Source organism: Hippocampus bargibanti, linkage group LG19 (assembly GCF_051943395.1).
Source record: "Hippocampus bargibanti isolate YZ-2025 linkage group LG19, ASM5194339v1, whole genome shotgun sequence".
Taxonomy (NCBI): Eukaryota; Metazoa; Chordata; class Actinopteri; order Syngnathiformes; family Syngnathidae; genus Hippocampus; species Hippocampus bargibanti.
This window is the reverse complement of record NC_142752.1, coordinates 11283991-11309565: the sequence shown is the minus strand read 5'-3', so window position 1 is coordinate 11309565 and position 25575 is coordinate 11283991. Positions and strand designations below refer to the sequence as shown.

General features: G+C 42.4%; 1 protein-coding gene across 2 annotated transcripts; it reads left to right on the top strand.

Annotated features, from left to right (window-relative positions):
* The first annotated feature begins 76 nt into the window (after positions 1-76).
* Positions 77-25514, top strand: LOC148884016 (connector enhancer of kinase suppressor of ras 3-like). Of its 2 annotated transcripts, XM_089022354.1 has the most exons (13): positions 77-247; positions 11537-11700; positions 12824-13026; positions 18073-18160; positions 18735-18776; positions 19410-19520; positions 19611-19670; positions 21414-21482; positions 21559-21708; positions 21787-21899; positions 21981-22168; positions 23742-23819; positions 24000-25514. In XM_089022354.1, exons 1-13 carry the CDS (start codon positions 196-198, stop codon positions 24329-24331), a joined length of 1650 nt encoding a protein of 549 aa, XP_088878480.1. In that variant the 5' UTR covers positions 77-195; the 3' UTR covers positions 24332-25514. The 2 variants fall into 2 exon arrangements, with proteins under 2 accessions (XP_088878480.1, XP_088878481.1); XM_089022355.1 differs by lacking the exon at positions 11537-11700 and having other exon boundaries at positions 101-247.
* Positions 25515-25575: the final 61 nt, after the last annotated feature.

The following is a 25575-nucleotide window of genomic DNA, read 5'->3' as shown; positions in this document are numbered from 1 at the left end:
CGCAGACCAAAGGGGCGGCGCAACGGATATCGGAGACCCTCGCGCACGCGCCTCCCCGGGAGAAGTGCACGAGAAAGGCGAGCGCTCACGCCTTCTCACTCGTCAGCTTTAAGCGCAACTGAAATCATCTGGACCGCCAATAATTATGTCTTTGCAGTCCTTGCCAAGGATAATTTCGACTTTTTAACGTCAGACATGGAGGCCGTGAGCCAGTGGACTCCCCAGCAAGTCGTGGAATGGATGAAAGGTAAGACGAGCGACCGACACAAATATCAAGTGTCCCGTGCAAAAACGCCAAATCAAACGTAAATTAAACAAGCTGCTGTTTTTATCTACTGGAAATTTGCATCTTTTTCTGAACTGTGTTTGGGTACAAATCTGATGGAATATGTGGCATAAAAAAAAACAATTGACATCCAAAATCCGAAAATGCAAAGTTTACAGTGGAGTCCCAAAAACGACACTCGCTCGAGCTGTTTTGTTCTCAACATGTAAACTGAGCACGAGAACTCTGTGGTAGTCTAAAATTAAAGACTAAATACGTATCACAATGTTCAGGATTCCAATACAGATGAATTATCAATCAGCTATTAACTCATTTACTGCCAGGCAAGTGCAAAAAACGTGTCCACTCCAGTCCTAGGGATTTTGTCATTTTCATTCAAATTCCAGGTCCCACAAAATATTGAGTTTTAGGACTCCAGTGATACCTTGGTTTACGAACTTTGTTGGTTCCCAGACACAGTGTGTAAGGCGAAAAGTGTGTATCCCAAAAAATAATTCCCTGTAAGGAAACCATGAAAATGATAATAATCCGTTCCCAGGTCACCATTAAACATAATTTTCTATACTTTCTAATTTTCTAAGCCTTAAAACTACACAAAATATACCTTATTTTATGTATAATAAATGTGATCCAATCCAATATCTCATCACTTTGCTGCTGTGAAATGTAAATTTCTCCACTGTGAGACTAATAAAGGCAAATGCAATCCAATCCAATATGGTATTATAATGAAATAAATAAACTACTGGATAATAAAGTGGTTTTATTGACCTTTGTGATGCTTGTTGATGGCTTGATGGAATGGAGTGGCCGAATTCATCGGCATTAAACAGTTGATGAGGAACGTGGCCTGCTTCGTTCACCTTGGGTTCACCTTCGTTCATCTTGAGGAATGATTCCTTGTAGGTGCTTTCTCTGTGATAATTTTACCTAGTTCCTCATCAGTTGTGTTCTGTTTAGCTGGGTTTATAGCTTTTTGCATCAAGTGTACAGATGGCTTGTGCAGGTTGTTTGTGGAGCCTGATTGATGGGATATTTTAACCTTGCAGTCTACACTCTGCCTTTGAACTATCAAAGTTGAAACGAGTCCAAATTTCACTTTTTTCCATTCATTTTCTCCACTCTCTGTCGCCCCCCTCACTGCTGCATTCTTGACCAATCACATGGCTTTGGAAAAGAGGACAAAAACAATCGGCTGCCATTTTCTCGTTCGGAGAATGGGCTCGTTCACGAACGACACATCACTCATTGTGGCGCTCCGTGTGTATCCCAAAAAAATGGTTCAGATTGCCAAGGTAAAATTTTCATAAATTTAACGTTCATAAACCGAAAAGTTCATAAGCCAAGGGGTTCGTAAACCGAGGTATCACTGTACTCTCTTCTTTCATTAGAAAGAAATAGTTAATTCCTAAATTATATGGATCTGGAGTTATATGAGCTTGAAATGAGGTTGGCTGTCCAAAATACAAGGCAATACATACATATTGGTTTATATAGCGCTTTAACAACAGTTGAAGCTGAAAAAAAGCGCTAACATGGAAAAAAAGGGAAATGCTGCCGGCTGTGGAAAAGAAAAAATATTGCCAGAGGTCTAACCAGCGCTTTATCGACACCCATGCATGAAAAACAAAACCCGAACAAAAATGTGGGAATTTTGCTCTACGTCGTATTTTCAATTCCTGAATACATTTGTGAATGATAGTGAATGAGTTAATCAATTATCTAATCCACGATCAGTTAACCCTTTGTTGGACTTGAAATTGCCCACATTCTTTAAGTTTCGGCCTGAAAAACAGCAGATATTTTATGATGGAGTTGTGGCTGAATCCTTGTCAGTGTTGTCATTTTGTATTTGTACATTTGATTGCGCCATTAAGTCAGTCATTGGCCTTTGGGGCTCTCCTTGCCCCCACTCTCGGACATTACAATCCCTTGATTACCAACGTCTGTTGTTGACGTGCTCACATGACCGGGTACGAGCTGGGCATGTCGGAACGAACCGGCTTGTTGCCACCTGCACGACTAGCGACAAGCACACACATCAAAATCGCTCTTGATTTGAATCCCACAGGTGACAAATTGGACACCAAATCGTCTATTTGCCATCCAATCGGCAGCCCCGCTCCACCCACATGGGGCGACATCCGGCGTCCTTTTCACTCATGCAATTCCCACAACAAGGATGCTATCGTAACTTCCGCTGGAAGAAGTCCAAATCCTAACAGAAACTCTGCGGTTTGAAAGGAGGAGGAGCCACATTGGCTTGTTTGTTCAGTGGGAGGAAAAACTGGAAAATGCACGACCATTAGCAAAGAGAGAGCAATAAAAACAACAGAAGCTAGAATGCATATATATGTGATGTGTATATATCTGCATGTCTCTGTATTTTGGGGTAAACACCATCCCGTGATTTGTGGGACCCTTATTGGCACCATTTTCTATTTTTATCTTTCATGCCAATCAAAATCAGCATTGATTAGTCATAGATTTTCACTATTCGTAGTCCTCAACGAATAGTCCGGATTTCCACTACAGATATTGCACAAGAACAGAATCTCATCTCTGACTTACAGCTGTTATCTTGGTTGTTTTTGGCGGAGGAAAAAGAATATATGCCTATGAGTATCGTTACATTAGCTTGACGATTAAACTCCCATTTGGGAGCCAACTTGTGCCACTTGATATTTGTTTGCTAGCATTCAGAGAAGCTGATCTCAAGGCAAACTTGTGTGATTGTTTGAAAGACAACATTGTACATTCTCTGCGCTTCAAATGTAGTTTGACAGTAAACTTGTACTGCGGGTGGCTTGAAGCATCTTTTCTGGGGGAAAATATATATATATATATATATATATATATATATATATATATATATATATATATATATATATATATATATATATATATATATATATATATATGTACAGTGATACCTCAGCTTATGAACTTAATTGGTTCCCCGAAAGTGTAAGGCGAAACGTGTGTCTTCCAAACATTAATTTCCCATCGGAAACCATTAAAATGAGAATAATCTGTTCCCAGGTCCCCCAAAAACATAATTTTATACTAAGTAAGCCTTAAAACTACACAAAATCTACCTCAATTTATGTATAATAAATGTGCTATCGTATTGTAATTAAAGAAATAAACTATACTGTATAAAAGTCTTTTTATTTACCTTTGTGATGGTTGTTGATGGCTTGATGGAATGGAGTGGGAGGAGGTGGGAGGGAAGGAGTTACTGTTTGGAAGGAGAGTCACATTCCATAAGGACTGTAGGAAGGTGGGTTAGTCTATCTTTCATAGGCTTATGCCCAGGGACGGACGTCTCTTCCTGTGTAATGAAAGTCCGGTTAGGCATCTTTTTCCAAAAAAGGCCGGTTTCATCAGCATTAAACACTTGATGAGGAACATAGCCTTCTTCTTCCACCATCTTGCGGAATGATTCCTTATAAGCTTTGGCAGATTTATTGTCAGAACTGGTTGCCTCACAGTGGCAAATGACACTATGAATCCCTGTACGATGCTTAAAGTCAAAAGTCAAAGTCAGCTTTATTGTCAAATATGCTAATATGCATGAATATGCATGACATTACTGTCCTCTCGGACCCAGCATGCAAGGCACTTATAATGACTTTAACAAACATAATAAACATGAAAACGCCAATTTGCTGGGAGAGGGGAGCTGCTGCGTGTTCATGCGCTGCCATCTTGGGAAAAACAAAAAAAAGCAAAAATAACAAATATGACAACACATAGACACAGAGTCATTCATTCTTCAGGACTTGTTGTACCCTCTAAACCACCCGTGGCTAGCCTTGAAATCATCAATGGATGACGAACTTCCAGGTTGCCTCTTGACGATATCCGAGTGAAGTTGCTGTACTTTCTCGCCGATAATTCCTTCATTCACACTGTCCCCTGCTAGCTGCTTTTTGATAATCCAAAGTAACAGAAGTTTTTCAACATCACGGAACAACACGGAAACACCCTTAGCAACACACACTTTAATAGCTTATTTGTTCCGAAAGATGGTAGCTATGGTCGACTTACCATATTGGTGATCGGACACTAAGTCACACAAACGCACACCTTGTTTGGATTGGATTGGATTGGATTGGATATGCCTTTATTCGTCTCACAGTGGAGAAATTTACATTTCACAGCAGCAAAGTGATGAAAGGAATGAAAGTAGAAAAAAAAATACATGAGCTGCTGGAAAGGCAGCCACTCTCACTTGTGTTTCTCGATGATCTCCTTCTTCGGCTCGACCGTAATTTTCTTTTGTGTTCTCTTCGGCTTAACACTAGCCTGTGGTGGGGTCTTTTTCTGTCCCATAATAGCAAAAGTATCCACTCGATAACAAACCACGTCTGCATTGAGTGCACTCAAAGAAAGTGGGTGTGGAAAAGTAGTCCGGCAGCCACTGTGGCGCTGTTCGGCCTTGTAGTTTGGTGTCCTTCCGCCGAAAACTAGTCCACCAGCCATTGTGCTGCTCCGTGTGTTTCCCGAAAACTAGTTTGTATGCCAAGATTATATTCTCGCGAATTTAATGTTCGTAAGGCAAAAAGTTCGTTAGCTAAAGTGTTCGTAAGCTGAGGTATCACTATATATATATTGTACATGTTAGTTGCTCAGACAATTGGATTTCCTGTTTATGAAGGTGAAGGCTAGCCTGGAGAAAGGAGGAAATTCCTCTTGAATGTCGTTTGTTATTGTTGTTGTTTGGTCGACACTGGAGGAAGTCGGTCAGTACTGGTGAACGCGTGCAGGTTATGGCTACAAATTCGTGTGTGTGTGTGTGTGCGTGCGTGCGTGTCTCTGCGCGTCTGTCAGTGTTCATTTCAGTTGAACTAGATGTTGTTGATCTTGCTCAATGATTAACTGCCATGTCGATGATCTTCCTGCTCTTTGCTTACGTACCTGTTGTTGTTGCCGTCTTCCTATTCTATTCATCATCCTGCTAAAGGAACATAAATGAGTGATAACCTTTGCAAAATGAAGTTTATCATGAGAATAAAAATATCTAGTTGTCATTGAAGGATTTCTTTTGAAATACACAACACTGATGTTTGAAGATATTTGCTCACTGTGTGGTTCTCAGTTGTAGAGTTAGAACTTGGGATGGGTATGGATCAATAAAAAGCTTATTTTAAGAAATCAGGTAGTTTGTTTAGACACAAGCCAGGGTCTTATTATGCCGGTCCCAAGCCTGGATAAATAAAAATTATAATAATAATAATACAGTAAAGTCTCGTTATATCGATATCGGTTATATCGATAGTACTGCTTATTACGATACTATTTCTATGAACGCAAGGAGAAAATTACATGCGCGCAGGGTCGGATATATCGATAGTCCCGGTTATATCAATATTTTTTCGGACTCCCGAGAATATCGATATAACGAGACTTTACTGTAATAATAATACATTTAATTTATAAGCGCCTTTCACAACTGTCAATGTCACTTTACAGTCACAGGATACGTTTTTCTGTGGGTGAGCAGCAGCAGCAGCGACACGCGCCAGCGTTCACTCAACCCGGAATAACTCAAATAGATCGAAAACTCGCTAGCTAATTGATTGCTAGCTAGATTGCTAATTGATAGCAAATAGCTAGCCAGCTCGGTTATTTATTATTATTTAGCCTGGCAAGACCGCACTGGGTGCTGTTACATGTAACATCCTATTTACGACTGGTGCGAGTTACGACCACCCGTACTTACGACCATGACAACCAGACACTTTTTTAAAAAATTCTACGCCTGAGACCGATACGGTGGTAGCCTGGCAACGCTGTTGAGATCTGCAGCGTGTTTGTGATGCATTTAGTAGAATAAAGACTCGAGATGATCCTTCTTGTTTAGATTGAACAAGTAGGATGTTTATTTGCCGGAGCACAGAGAGCAGCCGCTTCTCTCAGCATTGTATAAGAACTATTTCTTTATCGCTGTCAAATGACCATATGTAGTGTGGTTGCATTTCCAGATCCGCTCAACATTCAGCATGCCTCATTTATCTTAAAGGAGAACCGACATCACTTTTTTGTTTCCTAACTGACATCAGAAAAATGTTTTATAGCATCTAAAATACCCAAAACACGCACTATGATTTTTCGTCAAATGCAAAACACCAATAAAAATGACTTAAAATGTCTAAAAAGTACTTCAATTTGAAACCGGAAGTGGCCAGTTTCAGAAGGTCCCGCCCCCATGTTCGTGGTGTCACGCCAAGACGTCTTGCCTTGCTCGAGCATCAAAACAATGGCTTCAGATTCGGAGAATATGCTTTGTTACTCATCCAGTTATGAATATGATTCAAATAGTTCTGAAGAGGAAAGCATAAATGTTTGCAATCGATTAAAGAATTTATTAATTATGAATTAAGTCATCTTGAGGTATCTGGGGGGGGGGGAATGTAGCACCCAAAAGAGGCAGAAGATGGCGACAAAGTCTGTGGAAACGGGCTGATGAATTCCTTACAATTTTTGTCAGCGAATATCAAATAGATGCTTGGTGCAACACACACAAGGATTCACCATCGCGTTATTTATGTGTTTTCCTTCTAATTTCGCCATCAACACGGATCAACACGAAGTTTTCAGACCAAATAAAGTACCGCAAAATGTATTAACGTGAATGAAAGGATGACTATAATGTGTCCTTTCTTGGTCAGGGGTGTTCCTTCAGTGACGTGTCGTGAGGACTCATCACCAACTCGAAAACAAGACTTCCGGAATATTCAGCGCAAGCCTTAAAACGTAAAATATAGCTATATGTGGTGGAATCTTTGTAAAATACGCTCAGTAGCAGTCATTTACAAATTATGGACACAACTTGTCCGAGCGTGTGTGTTGGGCAACCTCTTCTGGCTTCTCAGTTAAAAGCAATTTTTCAACAGCGTGGGAAGCCGTGCGTATTTGGGTCAGCAGGACGACACAGTAATAAAAATCGAAAATACAAAATATAAAATGCTAAAAATGACACTAAAAGTTATAAGATTTATAATTGAACTGTAAGCAGTTTGGTATATAATTGTATTCAATAGAAAACGTTCTTTAAAAACAACAGATTGACATCGTATACTATTGTGTCATGTAAACCTCGGCTGCCATTTTGAATGCATTTCGACTTACGATCGTTTGACTTACGACTGTTTTGTCGGAACGCAACCAGGTCGTAAGTCGGATGTTACCTGTATTTCATTATTTACATGTATTTGTGATGGTTTTTATGCTTGTATCCTTGAAATAATTTATCTCTAAGATTTCAAATGTTTTGTTTTTCGTTGGAATGCATTTTGCTTCGCTAGCCCCTTAATTGAGCAAGTACACAATCCATTTCAACATTGGATGCCGAGGGTTGCGTCAGGAAGGGCATCCGACGTAAAAGCTTGGCTAAACCAAACATGCGAATCAAACCTCTGAAGATGGAGGACACTGATTAGCTGTGGTGACCCCTTGAAGGGAAAAGCCGAAAGGAAAAGAGGAAGAAGGTAGTTTGTTTAGGCTGCCCATAACAACCACTGATACTTTGGAATTTGACAAAAAGTGGAAGCGCTCAATGACCATTTTTCGTTTTGGACAAAATGTTTTTGGAGCATCCAACAATGGCAACCATCGAGGCGCTTAAAAATTAAATGTATTATTATCCATAAACAAAAAAATCTGCCAAGTTGTGGTTGGTTTGAAGTCATTTTTCAACAAGATGCGATGATGTGGTGGTTGATTTTCTCTGGGTAAGACTCAATCACAGAAGTACCCCATCAGCACTTTATTTGGTGGGAATGTTTCTCACTGCCCTCCCGCTGAGTCAATGAGTGTCAACCATCTGTTGTTCTCCAAGCAGGAGAGGGTCCAGCATCCCATAACCGCCTCTCAGCTGCCATTTGCTGTCCACCCAAGTCAGCTTTGTTTATTTCTTTGTTTGTTTTTTCAGCTTTCGGTGCCACTCACACAAACTTTGAACTTAGTTCACTTCCAAGAAGAGTTTAGCCATTTTCTGAATTTAATTCCATTTGATTCGTGCTTGCTTACCCAAACAACATGGCGATAAGCAGAAATGAGCTATTTCACAAAAGCACAGTCTGCATTCTAGCGATTTTTTTTTTTTTACAAAAATGCGTAAATAACTTCAATTCCCGTGACAAAGCGGACAACATTTTCATATTTGCATTCCTGTGAAAAGAAAGAAAGATGCTTTGTGGAGGGCGACTAAGGCACTGATGAGCTTCAGTGTGGGTTGAACAGTTAACTCATTCACTGCCATTTCTGAATTTATTCAGGAATTGAAGTGTTACGTGGAGCGCCATTCCCGAATTTGTTCGGGCTTTGGTTTTTCTTTCTTGCCGATAAAGTGCCGGTCAGACCTCTGGAAATGTTTTTCCCTGTCCACGAGGGGGCAGCATTTGCCTATTGTCCATGTTAGCGCTTTATTACAGCTTCAGCTGTTATTAAAGCGCTGAATAAATCAATCTGTAATTATATTATAGTACAGCGATACCTTGGCTTACAAACTTAATTGGTTCCCAGAAAGTGTGTGGAAGGCGAAAAGTATGTATTCCAAACATTAATTTCCCATAAGGAAACCATGAAAATGAGAATAATCCGTTCTCAGATCACCATTAAACATAATTTTCTATACTTTCTAATTTTCTAAGCCTTAAATATACCTTATTTTATGTATAAAAATGTGATCCAATCCAATATGGTATTATAATTAAATAAATAAACTATACTGTATAATAAAGGGGGTTTTATTGACCTTTGTGATGGTCGTTGATGGCTTGATGGAATGGAGTGGCTGGTTTCATCGGCATTAAAGAGTTGATGAACGTAGCCTTCTTCGTTCACCTTGGGTTCACCTTCGTTCATCTTGAGGAATGATCCCTTGTAGGTGCTTTCTCTGTGATAATTTTACCTAGTTCCTCATCAATTGTGTTCTCTTTAGCTGGATTTGTGGCTTTTTGCAGGAAGTGTGCAGATGGCTTGTGTGGGTTGTTTGTCAATGAAGCGTCACAGAAAATGCAGAAGATGGCGCCGGAGCTCCATTGAAAATTGTTTTTTCACCTTGGAATTTTTGTCAGCAAATATCTAATAGTTGTCTCGGTGTAACATGCAACGATTCACCATTGTGTTATGTGTTTTCCTTCTAATTTCACCATCAACACGGATCAACACAAAGTTTTCAGACCAAACAAAGTACCGCAAAATGCATTGAGGTGATGCAAGGTATGTCCTTTCTCAGTCAGTGACGTGACGTGAGGACTCGTCACCAACTCAAAAACAAGACTTCCGGAATACATATTCAACGCAAGTCTTAAAACGTAAAATATAGCTATATGCGGTTTTAATCTTTGTAAAATACGCTGAGTAGAAGTCATTTGAAGCGATTTTACAAATGCATAAAACCGGGATAGATGGAGGACATTGATTCGCTGTGGCGACCCCTGAGGGGAAAAGCCGAAAGGAAAAGAAGAAGAAGATGGACACAACTTGTCCGGAGACATCGGTTGTCCTTTAAAACTACACACAATGTACCTTATTTTCTGTATAATAAATGTGCTATGGTATTGTAATTAAAGAAATAAACTGTACTGTATAATAAAGTCGTTTTATTTACCTTTGTGATGGTCGTTGATGGCTTGATGGAATGAACAGCTTGTTTGCATAAAGTGTCTCAAGGAGCTCTGGGTTGTACATCTTGGAAGTTGTGATATTGCAACAGATGCAGGCAGACACACTAGAAACTTCATTAATAGCTGGTTCCCTTGCGTCTCCTTTCTCTTTAAATTGTACAGATGGCTTGTGCGGGTCATTTGTGGAGCCTGATTGATGGTATATTTAATCTTGCAGTCTACACTCTGCCTTTGAACTATCCATAAAGTTGAAACTAGTCCAAATTTCACTGTGTTTTCTATCCATTTTCTCACCATTTCACTATTGTTTTTTTTGTGGGTTTTTTCACTTTTGTTTTTTGTTTCAAGCTCTGTTGTCTCACGACGGAAGAGGATTAGGGCCACTGAAAAAAAAATATGGTTGGCAAGATTCTGACAGATCTTGACCAATCACGTGCGGCTTTAATCGAAGACTGCGGCCGGGGAATAGAGGACAAAACAAGTCAGTGGCCATTTCCGGCTCCTTATTAGAAGCTCCAAGAACCGGCTCGTTCGCAAACGACACATCACGCATTGTGGCGCTCCGTGTCTTTTCCGAAAAATAGTTTGTATGTCAAGATTATATTCTCGCGAATTTAACGTTCGTAAGGCGAAAAGTTCGTTGGCTAAAGCGTTCTTAAGCTGCGGTATAACTGTAATTTGTACAGTCGCCCCCATTTCAAGCTCATATAACTCCAGACCCATATAACTTTGGAAATACCTTATTTTTTCTGATGAAAGAAGAGAGTGTAATGTTTCTCATGCTGTATTGAAAGTTTATGTAGTCCTAAAACTTAATATTCTGTGGGTCCTGCAATTTGAGTGAATATGACAAAAACCCTTTTTTTTTTGCACATCGTTTTGCACGTCTGGCAATTAATGCGTTAACATCTACTGCTGCCTTGTTTGTCCGGGGTCAAAGTTGAGGGTTAGCGATGCGTTGGCGCCACTGCACCAGAAAATACCTCCCTCAAGATTACATGAGGTCACTTGGATTCAAAGGGATCAATTATGGCTTTTGGTCCCCACGAGGAACAATTTTTACACCTTTGTGTGTTTTTGCTATCTAGGGCACAGGTGTCAAAGTCAAGGCCCGGGGGCCAAATCCGGCCCGCCACATCATTTTTTCGGCCCATGGAAGCATATCAGATGTGAAATTCCACGATGCTGGCTAAAATCCAAACCAAAATGTCATATTTTTGGATGTAAACCACAATAAGAGTCATTATTCTTGACTTCAGATTTGAAAATTAGTTATTATTAATTTGCTGTGCACTCTCTATGCGATATGTGGAGGGGATTAAACATTCCAATGGTTTCCCCAAATTCAAAACGGCCTTCGAGAGGAAACCCTAACTACAATGTGGCCCGCGGCAAAAAATGACTGACACCCCTGGTCTAGAGCAATGGATAAAAGAATTGAATGATGGGTGTGACAGATGTTTTGTTATTCCCATTACGCAAATCAAATTGTCTTCATCATCGTGACTTCATAATCACCTACTTATCAAAAATATTGACTGACTAATGTTAACTCTCAGCCATACTTTATTTATTTGTTTGTTTGTTTGTTTGTTTGTTTATTGTCATTGAGGCCTAGATGACAGCCTGCAGCAGTATCTCCCAGCCTTCAGGTGGCAGCAGGTGGATGGCGAGAAGCTTCTGAAGATGACGCACCAAGAACTGAGTGTGCTGGGCGTCGTTAGGGTTGGCCATCAGGAGCTCATGATGGAGGCCGTCGACCTGCTCTGTGCTTTGGTACGCCTTCGTCGTGGTTGACACGAAGGCAAATGTTTTCTTACGGGTAGAAAAAAAAAGTTGAGGTTTCTCTGAAAGTACAGTGATACCTTGGCTTACGAACTTAATTGGTTCCCAGACAGAGTGTGTAAGGCAAAAAGTGTGTATCCCAAAAATTAATTTCCCATAGGAAACCTTTAAAATGAGAATAATCCGTTCCCAGGTCCCCATAAAACATAATTTTCTACTTTCGAATTTTCTAAGCCTTAAAACTACACAAAATATACCTTATTTTATGTATAATAAATGTGCTATGGTATTATAATTAAAGAAATAAACTACTTTATAATAAAGTCATTTTATTTACCTTTGTGATGGTCGTTGATGGCTTGATGGAATGGAGTGGCTGGTTTTCTCAGCATTGAACACTTGATGAGGAACGTAACCTTCTTTCACCATCTTGAGGAATGATCCCTTGTAGGTGCTTTCTCTGTAATAATTTTATCTAGTTCCTCATCAATTGTGTTCGGGTTAGCTGGGTTGATAGCTTTTTGCATCAAGTGTACAGATGGGTTGTTTGTGGAGCCTGATTGATGGGATACATGTTTTTTTTACCTTGCAGTCTACACTCTGCCTTTGACCTATGTAAGTTGAAACTCTCTCACTGTCGTCTGCCTGTCTCTTTAATGTTTAAACCACCTCCCCTCACTGCTGCGTCCTTGACCAATCACGTGGCTTTAACCGAAGACTGGGGGGTTGGGGGGGAATATAGGACAAAAAAAGTCGGCAGCCATTTTCTTTTTGGAGAACGGCTGCACTCTCTCTCTGTCTGTAACCACCACCTGCGTTCTTGACCAATCCCGTGGCTTTAACCACTCACTGGGGGCGGGGAATACAGGACGAAAACAAGCCGGCTGCCATTTTCTTGTTAGGAGAACGGGCCCGTTCGCGAACAACACATTTCTCATTGTGGCAGCTCCGTGTGTATCCCGAAAAATAGTTTGTATGCCAAGGTAAAATGTTCATAAATTTAACGTTCGTAAACCAAAATGTTCGTAAGCCAAGGGGTTCGTAAACTGAGGTATCACTGTACTTCTATTCAAAATGAGTCTTTTGTGCTGCTTATTGGTTTCTCTGGGAGAAGAACAACGGTATGGAGTCGGACAAACTGAAAACGCTGGTGGGCAGGATGCGGCTAGCGTACGGCGACCTGAGCGGCGCTGTGTCGCAACGCCGGAAGAACCCCGCCTATCACAGCAGCTGCGCTCACCGGCCCTCCAATGACTTCCTTACTGCTGTGGTGGAGCTCATTGCCGCTGCTAAGACTCTGCTGGCCTGGATTGACAGGTGGGTGTTGGTGACCCCTCCCTTCCAAAAAAGCTCCAGTCATATATCATTGTCCTCCATATCGAAAGTGCAAAAGTGATACCGTAATGCTAGCAATGTAGATGTCATGGCTAACAACATCATATGTTAAAGGACAACCGACGCCCCCGGTCAAGTTGTGTCCATAATTTGTAAATTCACTTCAAATGACTTCTACTAAGCGTATTTTACAAAGATTTCAAGTTTTTGAGTTGGTGACGATGCCTACCATGACGTCACGTCTGGAACGCCCCTAACCGAGAAAGCGACACACAATGCATTTTGGGTACTTTGTTTGGTCTGAAAACTTCGTGTTGATGGCGAAATTAGAAGGAAAACACATAAATAACGCGATGGTGAATCATTGCGTGTTGCACCAAGACTTCTGTTTGATACTAGCTGACACAAATTCCCAGCAGACAAATCAGCCCATTTCCAACGGAGCTTGGGTGCCATCTTGTGCATTTTCTGGGACGCTTCATTGGAGTCAAGACGCCTCAAAATGACACGGAAGGACTTCTTTAATCGATTGCAAACATTTATGCTTTCCTCTTCAGAACTATTTGAATCATTCATAACTGGATGAGTAACAAGAAAGCATCTTCTCCGAATCTGAAGCCATTGTTTTGATTCTAGAGCAAGGCAAGACGTCCAGGTGTGACGTCACGAACAAGGGGGCGGGACCTTCTGAAACTCTGCATCTCCGAGGTCATTTTGAAGTAGTTTTGGGACACATTAAGCCATTTTTATTTGTGTTTTTCATTTGTCTAAAAATATCAGCCTCCGTGTTTTGGGTATTTTAGATGCTATAAAAGTTTCTCTGATGTCAGTTAGTAAACAAAAAAATGGTGTCGGTTGTCCTTTAATGTTTCATGGGAACTAATGTTGGTAAAGAGCGTGTCTTTGTTCAACTGCATAAATCAGCCTTTCATCGACTGGAAGGGGACAGTTTTCATTTCAATATCATTTTACGCCACCAGGCTTCCAAATACAGGTAACATCCGAGTTATGACCAGGTTCCGTTCCGACAAAACGGTCGCAAATCAAACGGTCATAAATTGAAAAACATTCAAAATGGCCAACGCGAGGTTTATACGAGAGATACGATGTCAATCTGTTGTTTTTTAAAGAACATTTTCTATTGAATAATACTATACACCAAACTGCTTACAGTTCAATTATAAATCTTATAACTTTTAGTGTCATTTATATCATTTTATATTTTGTTTTATCGATTTTTATTACTGTGTCGTTACGCTCACCCAAATACGCACGGCTTCGCACGCACACGCGCTATTGAAAAATCGCTCTCCCTGCTAACGGTGAAGCCAGAAGAGGTCGCCCAACACACATGCTCAGACTTCGGCAGACGCCAAAGGAAAAAGGTCTCAACTTGGCGATGTGGGCCGACGCGGCGTTCTCGTCCCGCCGACAGCCAACCCACTTTGGCTTTCCCCCTGGCTGGCATCGGGGGAACTCTAAACCCGAGCGCCGACACCCACCCCCCTCAGCGTCGTGGACACTCCCCCCCGCCGATGCCATTGTGGCTGGCCAAAATTGTCGTATACGTTTGTGAAGAAACAGTTATTATGAATCCTCATTTTGTGCAATGCTGTAATATTCTCTGTTTAGATAAATGAGGCATGGTGAATGATGAGCAGATCTGGCAACGCAGCCGCAACGCTACATATGGTCCTTTGACAGCGATAAAAAAATAGTTCTTATACAATGCTGTGAGAAGCGGTTGCTCTCTGTGCTCCGGCAAATAAACATCCTACTTGTTCAATCGAAACAAGAAGCGCCACCTCGAGTCTTTATTCGACCAAATGCATCGCAAACACGCTGCAGATCTCAACAGCGTTGCTGGGCTGCAACCGTCGCAGTCCCAGTTGTAGAATTTAAAAAAAAAACGGTCTAGCGGCCGTGGTCGTAAGTACGGGTGGTCGTAACTCGCACCGGTCGTAAATCAGATGTTACCTGTATATAGCTTACAAATGTTGCACCAAAGACTCTCGGGAACGACCCAAGCTAAACTTAACTCTTCCCTAGCATGCAAGACGTGTAACTTTAGCATGTCACCTTCGCACTGACTACTCCAGACTATACTCTCTTATTTTGAAAGAGTTTTGGCAGCTCTTGTGATGTCTCATGTCCCACTTGGAATATGATGCAGAGAAAGAAAACAAAATGAAAAACTCCACACAATAACCCAATTTGAGCATGAAATGTGCTAACTGCTAGCCGTTGTGCTCTGAGACAAACACTTGGACGACTTTGATTGAATTCCCAACATTTCTCGTGGGACTTGTACTTCCCCACCCTCATGACTGTCACTCAAATTTTAGGTTTTAAAATGTACCAGCTCATTATACGCACGCACACACATGTCTGCGGCTCCTTCATGTCAGGCTTGTACGAGCCTGAAGAGCATTCCCCACGTTTGACACGTGTCACTGACAACGCGGTTGTTTGTGTTCTTTGCTTTATATTCGTGTAAGACCTCTCTCTCAGTAATAGATGACAAATACGGGGCACAAATGGACAAACTAGCGACTGGTCGCTAGCCAACTTCAGGGCATGGGCAACCGCCGTACGTGAAGAAAATCATACATTTCAGGACTGGATGGTTAGCAAGTACAACAGCCTTCGGGTGATGACATCATCAGCCGTCATCATCCTCTTATGTTAATAGTACTTCGCAAACAAAAGAAAGTTTGAAGAAATCACAGAAGGATTAGTAGTTGAGGGAACAACTATGCTTGTGTTCTATGTGGTGTAATGTGTCAGAGTAGGGAGAACAATGCTGGATTTTTTATTATTATTATTATTATTATTATTATTATTATTGAGAAATTGCATTTTAATTGTGGTAACAGTTCTATCAAGCACTTTTTGATCCATCTGTCCATCCAACTATCTATCCAGCTCTCTATTTCGCTAGCTCTCTAGCTCTCCAGCTCGCTAGCTCTAGCTTGCTAGCTCTTGCTCGTTAGCGCTAGCTCGCCGGGTCTCTAGCTCTCTTGCTTGCTAGCTCGCTAGCTCTCTACATTGCTAGCTCTCTACATTGCTAGATGTCTAAATTGCCAGCTTGCCAGCTCTCTCCATTGCTATCTCTCTACATTGCTAGCTCTCTACATTGCTACCTACTGTGTCTGTCTGTCTGCCTGTCTGTCTATTTACAGTAGTTAATGTTTCATTTTGTTGGTTTGTTAGTTGGTTAGTTAGTTAGTCAGCTCGTTAGTTGGCTGTTTATTTACATGTACAGTAAAGTCTCGTTATATCGATATCGGATATATCGATAGTCCCGGTTATATCGATACTATTTCTATGCACGCACGGAGAAAATTACATGCAAACTGTCATGATCTAGTTGACGACCAACGGGGGGCGCTGTCGCCCCCGCCTACACCTCACAGGTGCTGGTCGTCCTGATCAGATTGGCGACCAGCGGGTAGCGACGTCAGCCCTGCCTGCAGCCTCGCAGGTGTTGGTCGTTTAATCATTGACATTTAAAAGAACACCCGGCACGACCATCCGGTGCCGATTCATTGTTTGTTTGCTGCTTGGTTGCAGCATGCATCGTGTACGTGTTTGTTTAACCTTGGCGAGCTTTTACTTTTGGTCTTCTTTTGCTACTTTGTATTTTTTCCATTCAGATCATTTTGATGTTTTACATTTTGTTCCTGCTGACCTTATTTTAATACAATTTGTCAAACAACCTCCTGCTCCCTCCTGCCTGCTTTTTGGGATCCGAACCCGCCATCACCACCTCGCAAAACCGTGACAGAATGAATCGGCCAACTATCGGATCCTGCAGGTACATCGGACCCGTCTCATTTCCACCCTGTGCCGGGCAATGCTACGTCCACGTTAGCGCAAGCCTCGTCGCGTTTGAATTGCGTCACTCGACGAGCCGCAACGTCCACGTAAACGTCCGGCCGAGACCTCCTTCCAGGTGGCCGTCCAGGGTGACACTGGGTGACTGGCATTGCACGCCCACGTCCAGCCACGCTGTCGTCGTGCATGACGAATTGAGTCTCATCCACGACGAGCCGTGCAACGTCCGCGTCAATGTCAGTCCGAGACCCCACTCACCGCTGGATCCCGGAGCGGCTCTGGACCCGTCTCGTTCCCCCGGAGCCGGGCAGTTCACGCCTACGTCGGCGTCCGGCCGAGACCTGGTCCCATACGGCCGTACGGGATGCCATTCTGCGCCTGGCAGTCGACGTCCACGCAGAGCCATGCGCCGTCGCGTGAACGTGCGAGAGGGATCGCACTCACGCCCACGACGATCCGTGCCGCGTCTTCGTCCACCCCAGGCCGAGTCCCGTTCCCATCAGGCCGCCGCCCGTCGTATGCTGGAGAGGCAGCGGTTGCCCTCTCCACCGACCGTTCCCTGGCGAGTGGACCTTTTGGGAGACTGTTGGGACTTCTGGAAGCAGCCCCTTGAAGGGGGGGTACTGTCATGATCTAGTTGACGACCAACGGGGGGCGCTGTCGCCCCCGCCTACACCTCACAGGTGCTGGTCGTCCTGATCAGATTGGCGACCAGCGGGTAGCGACGTCAGCCCTGCCTGCAGCCTCGCAGGTGTTGGTCGTTTAATCATTGACATTTAAAAGAACACCCGGCACGACCATCCGGTGCCGATTCATTGTTTGTTTGCTGCTTGGTTGCAGCATGCATCGTGTACGTGTTTGTTTAACCTTGGCGAGCTTTTACTTTTGGTCTTCTTTTGCTACTTTGTATTTTTTCCATTCAGATCATTTTGATGTTTTACATTTTGTTCCTGCTGACCTTATTTTAATACAATTTGTCAAACAACCTCCTGCTCCCTCCTGCCTGCTTTTTGGGATCCGAACCCGCCATCACCACCTCGCAAAACCGTGACACAAACAGGGTCGGATATATCGATAGTCCCGGTTATATCGATATTTTTTCGGACTCCCTTGAATATCGATATAACGAGACTTTACTGTATTTAATACTTTATTTATTTATTTGTCATTAATTGTCATTCTTATTTGCAGGACTCCCCCGAGGAGCGCCACCGAGTTCACAGCAACAAAAAGTACCATCGTTCAACTGTGTCTGGAGCTAACCTCCACTGTCCAAAAGGTCATCCAGACATTTAGTCCCGCCCCTCTTGACACACTTCCTGTTGTTATCATCTGGCTTTCCTTTTCACTTTTTGTTCATTTGTTGAAGATAAATAAATACTTGATCAGGAGCATAAAATTTCCAATATTCATATAGGCAGCCTATACTATTCATAACATCCAACTGTATACACAATCTTCTTTTCCTTTCGGCTTTTCCCTTCAGGGGTCACCACAGCCAATCGGTGTCTTCCATCTTCAGTAAAAGTAAAAAAAAAAGCTGTTTGTGTTCACATATGTATTCCATCAAGGGTAGCGTCCATAGATGCTAATTGTATTAGCTGGTTTACTGTGTTTCACCTCATATAACCTCATTAATCTACCATCTTTGATGAAGTACGATCATGTGTTTTTTGAAAACATACATGTAATTCCCTTTTTTTGGGGGGGAGGGACTTCATTTTCTGGACTTTAATTATTTCTGAGCTTATTTGCGTAGCGTCACAAAGTTCATGAGCTTGTTTAATTTCATTGTTTGTCAAAATACCTCCAAAAAGCCATTCACACAAACACTTTGTGTTTTACCATCACAGGATTTCACTGTTTATGAGATGGAGCAGAAGAGCCTAGAAGTGGTCAGTTGTTTTCTTTTCACACACACACACACACACACACACACACACACACACACACACACACACACACACACACACACACACACACACACACACACACACACACACACACACACACACACACACACACACACACACACACACACACACACACAGAAGCACACAAGGACATCCATGCACACACACTTCCTTTTCCCGCCCTGTGTTGTGTGCTGCTGTTTATTCAGCTCGGGATCGTTGACTTCCTGTCTTAGATGGAGCTTCCTGTTGGACAGTCTTTTGTTCGCAGCATACTCAGTGTTGCTTGTCTTTTCCTCTCCAAACTACCAATAAAAAATAACAAAATAAATAACTTAAATGCCCATTTTTTAAAATATCAACAAATTTGAGTGGTATGAGTAATGGTGGTTGAAGAAGCTAGTTGCTAACTTTTATGTAAAGTCCACACTCAAAAGGGGGAAATATCCTAAAAATGGGCCCAACTATCAGTATGCTGATTTACTCGTAGTATGTTCACCTTGGAGGACCAAATTCAAGTGATGAATAAGGGAGGACTTCCCGCTGAAGTGTTTCCTAGTTATTTTGGTATTTCGTGTGTCAGTTGCTCACATGTTTGTATGGTTTTGATTTCAGTCGAAAGCTCTCAACAGCCTCTGTGAGAAGATGGCCTCAGACCCGTCCAAGAATGACCAGTCGTGTGTGGAGGAGGTGAACATCTCGAACATCAAGCTGGGGGAAGGCCTGGTGAGCAGTGGTGGAATTTGGCGTCCGCTAGCGGCCGTCTTGTAGATTACCTACAGCAGTCATCAGGTGTGTGTGTTGTCTCTCTCCTAGGGCATCTATATCAAGTCCACCTACGACGGCCTCCACATCGTTACCGGAACCACTGAGAATGTGAGTCAAACTCTTTCTAGAACCTTTTTTTTGTCAATGCCTTTTTTAATACATCCTCTATGCATTAAAATAATTATTTTGAAACAATGACACACTTTGGACCACTTTTTCATTGTTGGAAAAGCATTGTTTTCATTGTCATTCCATTTACCGTGATTTCTGGGCTATAGAGCACACCTGATTAGAAGCCTCAGCCACAACATTTTTAGAGGAAAACCGATTTTGTATATACACAAGCTGCACCTGTATATAAGCCGCATGTGACCACATTAAACTATGTACAGTGATACCTCGGTTTACGAACCCCTTGGCTTATGAACTTTTCGGTTTACGAACGTTAAATTTATGAAAATTTACCTTGGCATACGAACTTTTTTTCATGATACACACAGAGAGCCACAATGAGTGTGTTGTTCTCGAACGAGCCCGTTCTCCTAACAACAAAATGGCAGCCGACTGTTTTTGCCCTCTATTCCCCGCCCCGTCTTCCGTTAAAGCCACGTGCTTGCTCAAGAACGCAGCAGTGTGGGGTTTAAATGGTGGCGTAAACATTAAAGAGACACGCAAACGACAGTGAGAGAGTTTCAACTTTGATAGTTCAAAGGCAGAGTGTAGACTGCAAGGTTAAAATATCCCATCAATCAGGCTCCACAAACAACCCGCACAAGCCATCTGTACACTTGATGCAAAAAGCTATCAACCCAGCTAAACAGAACACAATTGATGAGGAACTAGGTAAATTTATCGCAGAGAAAGCACCTACAAGGGTTCATTCCTCAAGATGGTGAAAGAAGAAGATTACGTTCCTCATCAAGTGTTTAATGCTGATGAAACCGGCCACTCCAAGCCATCGACGACCATCACAAAGGTAAATAAAACGAATTTATTATATAGTACAGTTTATTTCAGAATCAGAATCAGAATCAGAATACCTTTATTCGTCCCGCAATGGGGAAATTTGCAGTCCACAGCAGCAATTGAAGAGGGATGGGGTTGGGGTGGGAGTGAAAGGATAGAAAACAAGATATTCTAAGCATAACAAAATAAAAATGTCAACTGTATACTGTGCAAATGTAGATGTGCAAAAACCGTTCTATAAACAAGACTGTACATAGTGCAGAATCAAGAAATGCATTTAGATATATTGCAACAACCCATATTTACAAGTGTCCAGTTTTTTTTTTTTTTTTTTTTTATTATAATGCCATAGCACATTTATTATACATAAAATAAGGTATATTTTGTGTAGTTTTAAGGCTTAGAAAATTAGAAAGTAGAAAATGGTGCTTTATGGGGACCTGGGAATGGATTATTCTCATTTTAATGGTTTCCTATGGGAAATTAATTTTTGGGATATACACTTTTTGCCTTACACACTGTCTGGGAACCAATTAAGTTCGTAAGCCAAGGTATCACTGTAGCTCTGTTTCCTTCCTAATCAGACAGCTTGATTGCTTTTAGCTTGAAAGCTGTGTCATATGCCTTTCTTTTTTAATTTTCCATGATGAGGGTATGTGCACTCTAATTTAATTTATGCACAAGACAAGAAGTTGCAGTCTTCCTCGACGCATATATTCCACCGGTCTTAATCTTACCTTTTCTACTCGAGTGCCCCTGGCGGCCGTTAGAAAAATTACACAAATTGGCCGCATCACTGAAAAAGCCGCAGGGTTGGAAGTTTGGGGAAAAAAAGTATTGGCTTATCGTCCGGAATTTACGCTTTGTCTATTTTTAAATCTTTAGTCCCCAGCAGACAAGACCAAGAGGATCCACGCTGGCGACGAGGTGATCCGAGTCAATGAGCAGACAGTGGTGAGTGAAGCCGAGCCGCAGACGTCCCCCTCCCCAACGGTTATCCCCCCTCATCACTGCTCCATGATTGGTCCAGGTGGGCTGGCAGCTCAAACACCTGGTGACCAAGTTGAGGGCGGAGTCTGGGAACGTACTTCTGGTGGTCAAGAAAAGGCCATCGGGAGCCAACGGAGCTTTTTCTCCTGCGCCGCTCAAAAACATGCGCTGGAGGCCCCCTCTTGTTCAAGTGAGCCTTGCGTGACATCATCGTGTGATGTTACGGAGTCTGCGCACATACTGATCTGTTTCCACGGCAACCTTGCAGACATCGGGCCTCCCCAGGTGGCATCGTCCTTCGGAGACCACCACCGGTGACGTGAAGACGGCCATCTTAGATCTGTACACCCCACCTGCTCCCAGTGCCTCATTCTCACCCGTGTCAGTGGAACACTTTCAGCTTGAAGCTTCCTCCTCTGTTGACCTTTACCCACAATGCTTTTCTTCATCTTGGTCACTCAGTGAGGTCATTCCAAGCGTCAAACAACAGCCGTGGTCTCCTACCTCATGTCTGGATGTTGACGTGTGTGGCGCCACCAGAACCGTCATCAAAAACGCTGTTCAAGATCAGCTGCCTAGTTTGGTCCCGCTGCCTGTTCCTGTTCCAGTGCCGGTCCCGGTCCGACTCCGACAGCGCCACAGTGCACGCGGTCAGACCACTCACGACAAATTAAGTTGAGCAAACAATCAAAAAATTCAAGGACAACCGACGCCTCCGGACAAGTTGTGTCCATATTTTGTAAAATGGCTTCAAATGACTTCGACTGAGCGTATTTTACAAAGATTCCTCGGCATATAGCTATGTTTTACGTTTTAAGACTCGCGCTGAATATTCAAGAAGTCTTATTTTTGAGTTGATGATGAGTCCTGACGTGATATTACGTCTGGAACGCCCTTGACCGAAAAAGCGACACACAATGCATTTTGGGTACTTTGTTTGGTCTGAAAACTTTGTGTTGATCCATATTGATGGTGAAATTAGAAGGAAAACAGATAAATAACGCAATGGTGAATCGTTGTGTGTTGCACCAAGACTACTATTTGATACTAGTTGACACACATTCCCAGAAGACAAATTAGCCCATTTCCAACGGAGCTTGTGCGCCATCTTGTGCATTTTCTGGGACGCTACATTGGAGTCCTGACGGCTCGAATTGAGACGGGAGGACTTCTTTAATCGATTGCAAACATGTATGCTTTCCTCTTCAGAACTATTTGAATCATATTCAGAACTGGATGACTAACAAGAAATCATCTTCGAATCTGAAGCCATTGTTTTGATTCTAGAGCAGGGGTCTCAAACTCAATTTACCCGGGGGCCGCTGGAGGCAGAGTCTGGGTGAGGCTGGGCCGCATCAGGATTTTCACAAGAAAAGCAAAGATAAAACATTCCAATGTTCTCAAAATCTTTGTTTTTAACACACAAAAAAATGAATTAAATTAATAAATGGAAAAAAGAATAAAAAATAAATTAACCAGTCATATGTCTGTGTAAGCTCTCAGTCGTACAGGAGTGGTCCATCGGTGAAAAGGTTTTCTTCATCTGTACTTCTTTGAAGCTGTCGGACGTTTCGCTTCTTATCCAAGAAACTTTGTCAGCCAACTAAAAGAGCTTTGTTTGCTGACGAAGTTTCTTGGATGAGAAGCGAAACGTGAAATGTGGCTTTGTGCGTCTTGAGGTCTGCAAATCTGTGATAAAATTCCCTCTGGAGCTCCAAAATGGTGGTTTGTTCCATGGTTTGTTCAGCGGTTTGTTCAGCTCCACACACAAGTTTCATTCATATCAATCATGCGGGCCGCACTAACATTAATCTTTCATGTCAAGGCGGGCCGCAAAATATTCTTTCGGGGGCCGCAGTTGGCCCACGGGCCGCGGGTTTGAGACCACTGTTCTAGATCAAGGAAAGACGTCCTGGCGTGATGTCACGAATAAGGGGGCGGGACCTTCTGAAACTTGGCATCCCGAGGTCATTTTGAAGTAGTTTTCGGACAATTAAAGTCATTTTTATTGGTGTTTTGCATTTGACTAAAATTATCAGCCTGCGTGTTTTGGGTATTTTAGATGCTAGAAAACATTTTTTCTGTGTTCAGTTAGGAAACAAAAAAATTGTGTCGGTTGTCCTTTAAGAAATGTACTGATCTGTCCTTCATTACGAGTTTTTGAGACCAATCTCGGTCTGCTACAAGATGGCTGACTAACATTTGTTGTCTATGTGTGTGTAGGTAAACCTCGACCTGTATCCATGCCTGCTGAGGTCCTGTCAGGCGTGTCTTGCCAGCGTGGAGCTCCAGGATGGAAAGGTAGCTCAAGATAATGTTTTGTGAGGCCAGACAAGACTGTATCAAACAAATTCAGATTTGAACCCACAATTTCTGATCTGTAAAGCAGATGTATTATCTTGTTCAGTATTGTGCCACATGATTCAACTCAAAAAAACATATTTTTAAAAACAAATTCTAAGCTTTAACTTGGTGGTACAGGAGGAAGTCGTCTTCAGCGCTACCTGAGCAACGACGGCATCGGCAGCATCACAGAGGAGGCGGAGCATAAAGAGGAGGAAGAAAATTGCTTCCCGGTGCCATACCGCCGGCAGCCGTCCTTCCGTGGCGTCGATCACATCCGGGGTAGCCGCTGCTTTATCAGCGCTGACCTGCACAACAGCACCACCATCCCTTACCAGGAAGTGTCACCCAAAAAGGAGGCCTCCGCAAAGGCTAGCACCAGTGCCGCGGTCGCATCTTCAACCTCTGGCAAACAGTCGACGTCGCTGCTCGGGGGCTGGCTAGCTCGCCTCAGGCTGCTCAGCCACTGACAAACTAACAAGGTTTTGTTTGATAACTCTAACAGTTAAAGGACAACCGACAGCATTTTTTTTTTGTTTCCTAACTGACATCAGAAAAAGTTTTATAGCATCTGAAATACCCAAAACACGCAGGCGGATATTTTTAGTCAAATGCAAAACACCAATAAAAATGACTTAAAGTGTACCAAAAGTACTTCAAAATGACCTCGCAGATGGCGAGTTTCAGAAGGTCCCGCCCCCTTGTTCAAGACATCTTGCCTCGCTCTAGAATCAAAACAATGACTTCAGATTCAGAGAAGATGCTTTCTTGTTACTCATTCAGTTATGAATATGATTCAAATAGTTCTGAAGAGGAAAGCATACATGTTTGCAATCGATTAATGAAGTCCTTCTGTATCAATTCGAGCCTTCCATGACAGCAATGTAGCGTCCCAGAAAATGCACGAGGTGGCGCACAAGCTCCCTTGGAAATGGGCTGATTTGTCTGCTGGAAATTTGTGTCAACGAGTATCAAGTCAAGTAGTCTTCGTGCAACACACAACGATTCACCATCACGTTATTTATCTGTTTTCCTTCTAATTTCGCCATCAACACGGATCAACGCGAAGTTTTCAGACCAAACAAAGTACCCAAAATGCATTGTGTGTCGCTTTCTCGGTCAGGGGCGTTCCTGATGTGACGTCACAACTCAAAAACGAGACTTCCTGAATATTCAGCGTGAGTCTTAAAATGTAAAATATAGCTATATGCAGTGGAATCTTTGTAAAATATGCTCAGTAGAAGTCATTTGAAGTGATTTTTTTCAAATTATGGACACAAGTTGTGCGGAGGCGTCGGTTGTCCTTTCAGTGGTTTGCAGAGCACATGTGGACCTCACAGCCTCAAGTCACATCACTCAAGTGCCTTTTGAATTGCGATAATCCCTGAGACATTGACACCCCCACCCCCTCCTGACAACCATAAAAGTTAAGACTTGCACCTTTTGGCCAAATTGACTCACCTTTACAACCCTGCAACTGTTTACATGTTCGTCGTCTGAACTTGTTCATGTTTTTGAAAACGTGCAACAACTCACTGGTGCGTTAATCATTTATTTCAACGTGACGTCACGGCAGCATATTTGTACATTTCTGCTTTACGACTCCTTCAATTTGTAAATAGTATTATGAATAAAGCCATATCACCATGTAAATATTGTATTTATTTGGCTGCACAGTCATTGTAAATAATACGATAAATCATGTCTCAAGGCT

Coding starts and splice junctions, on each gene's coding strand:
- LOC148884016 (XM_089022354.1), top strand. CDS start 196: ATGGAGGCCGTGAGCCAGTGGACTCCCCAGCAAGTCGTGGAATGGATG. Junction 13,027..18,072: donor CTGCTGGCCTGGATTGACAG/GTGGGTGTTGGT, acceptor TCTTATTTGCAG/GACTCCCCCGAGGAGCGCCA. Junction 21,483..21,558: donor GAGTCAATGAGCAGACAGTG/GTGAGTGAAGCC, acceptor TGATTGGTCCAG/GTGGGCTGGCAGCTCAAACA.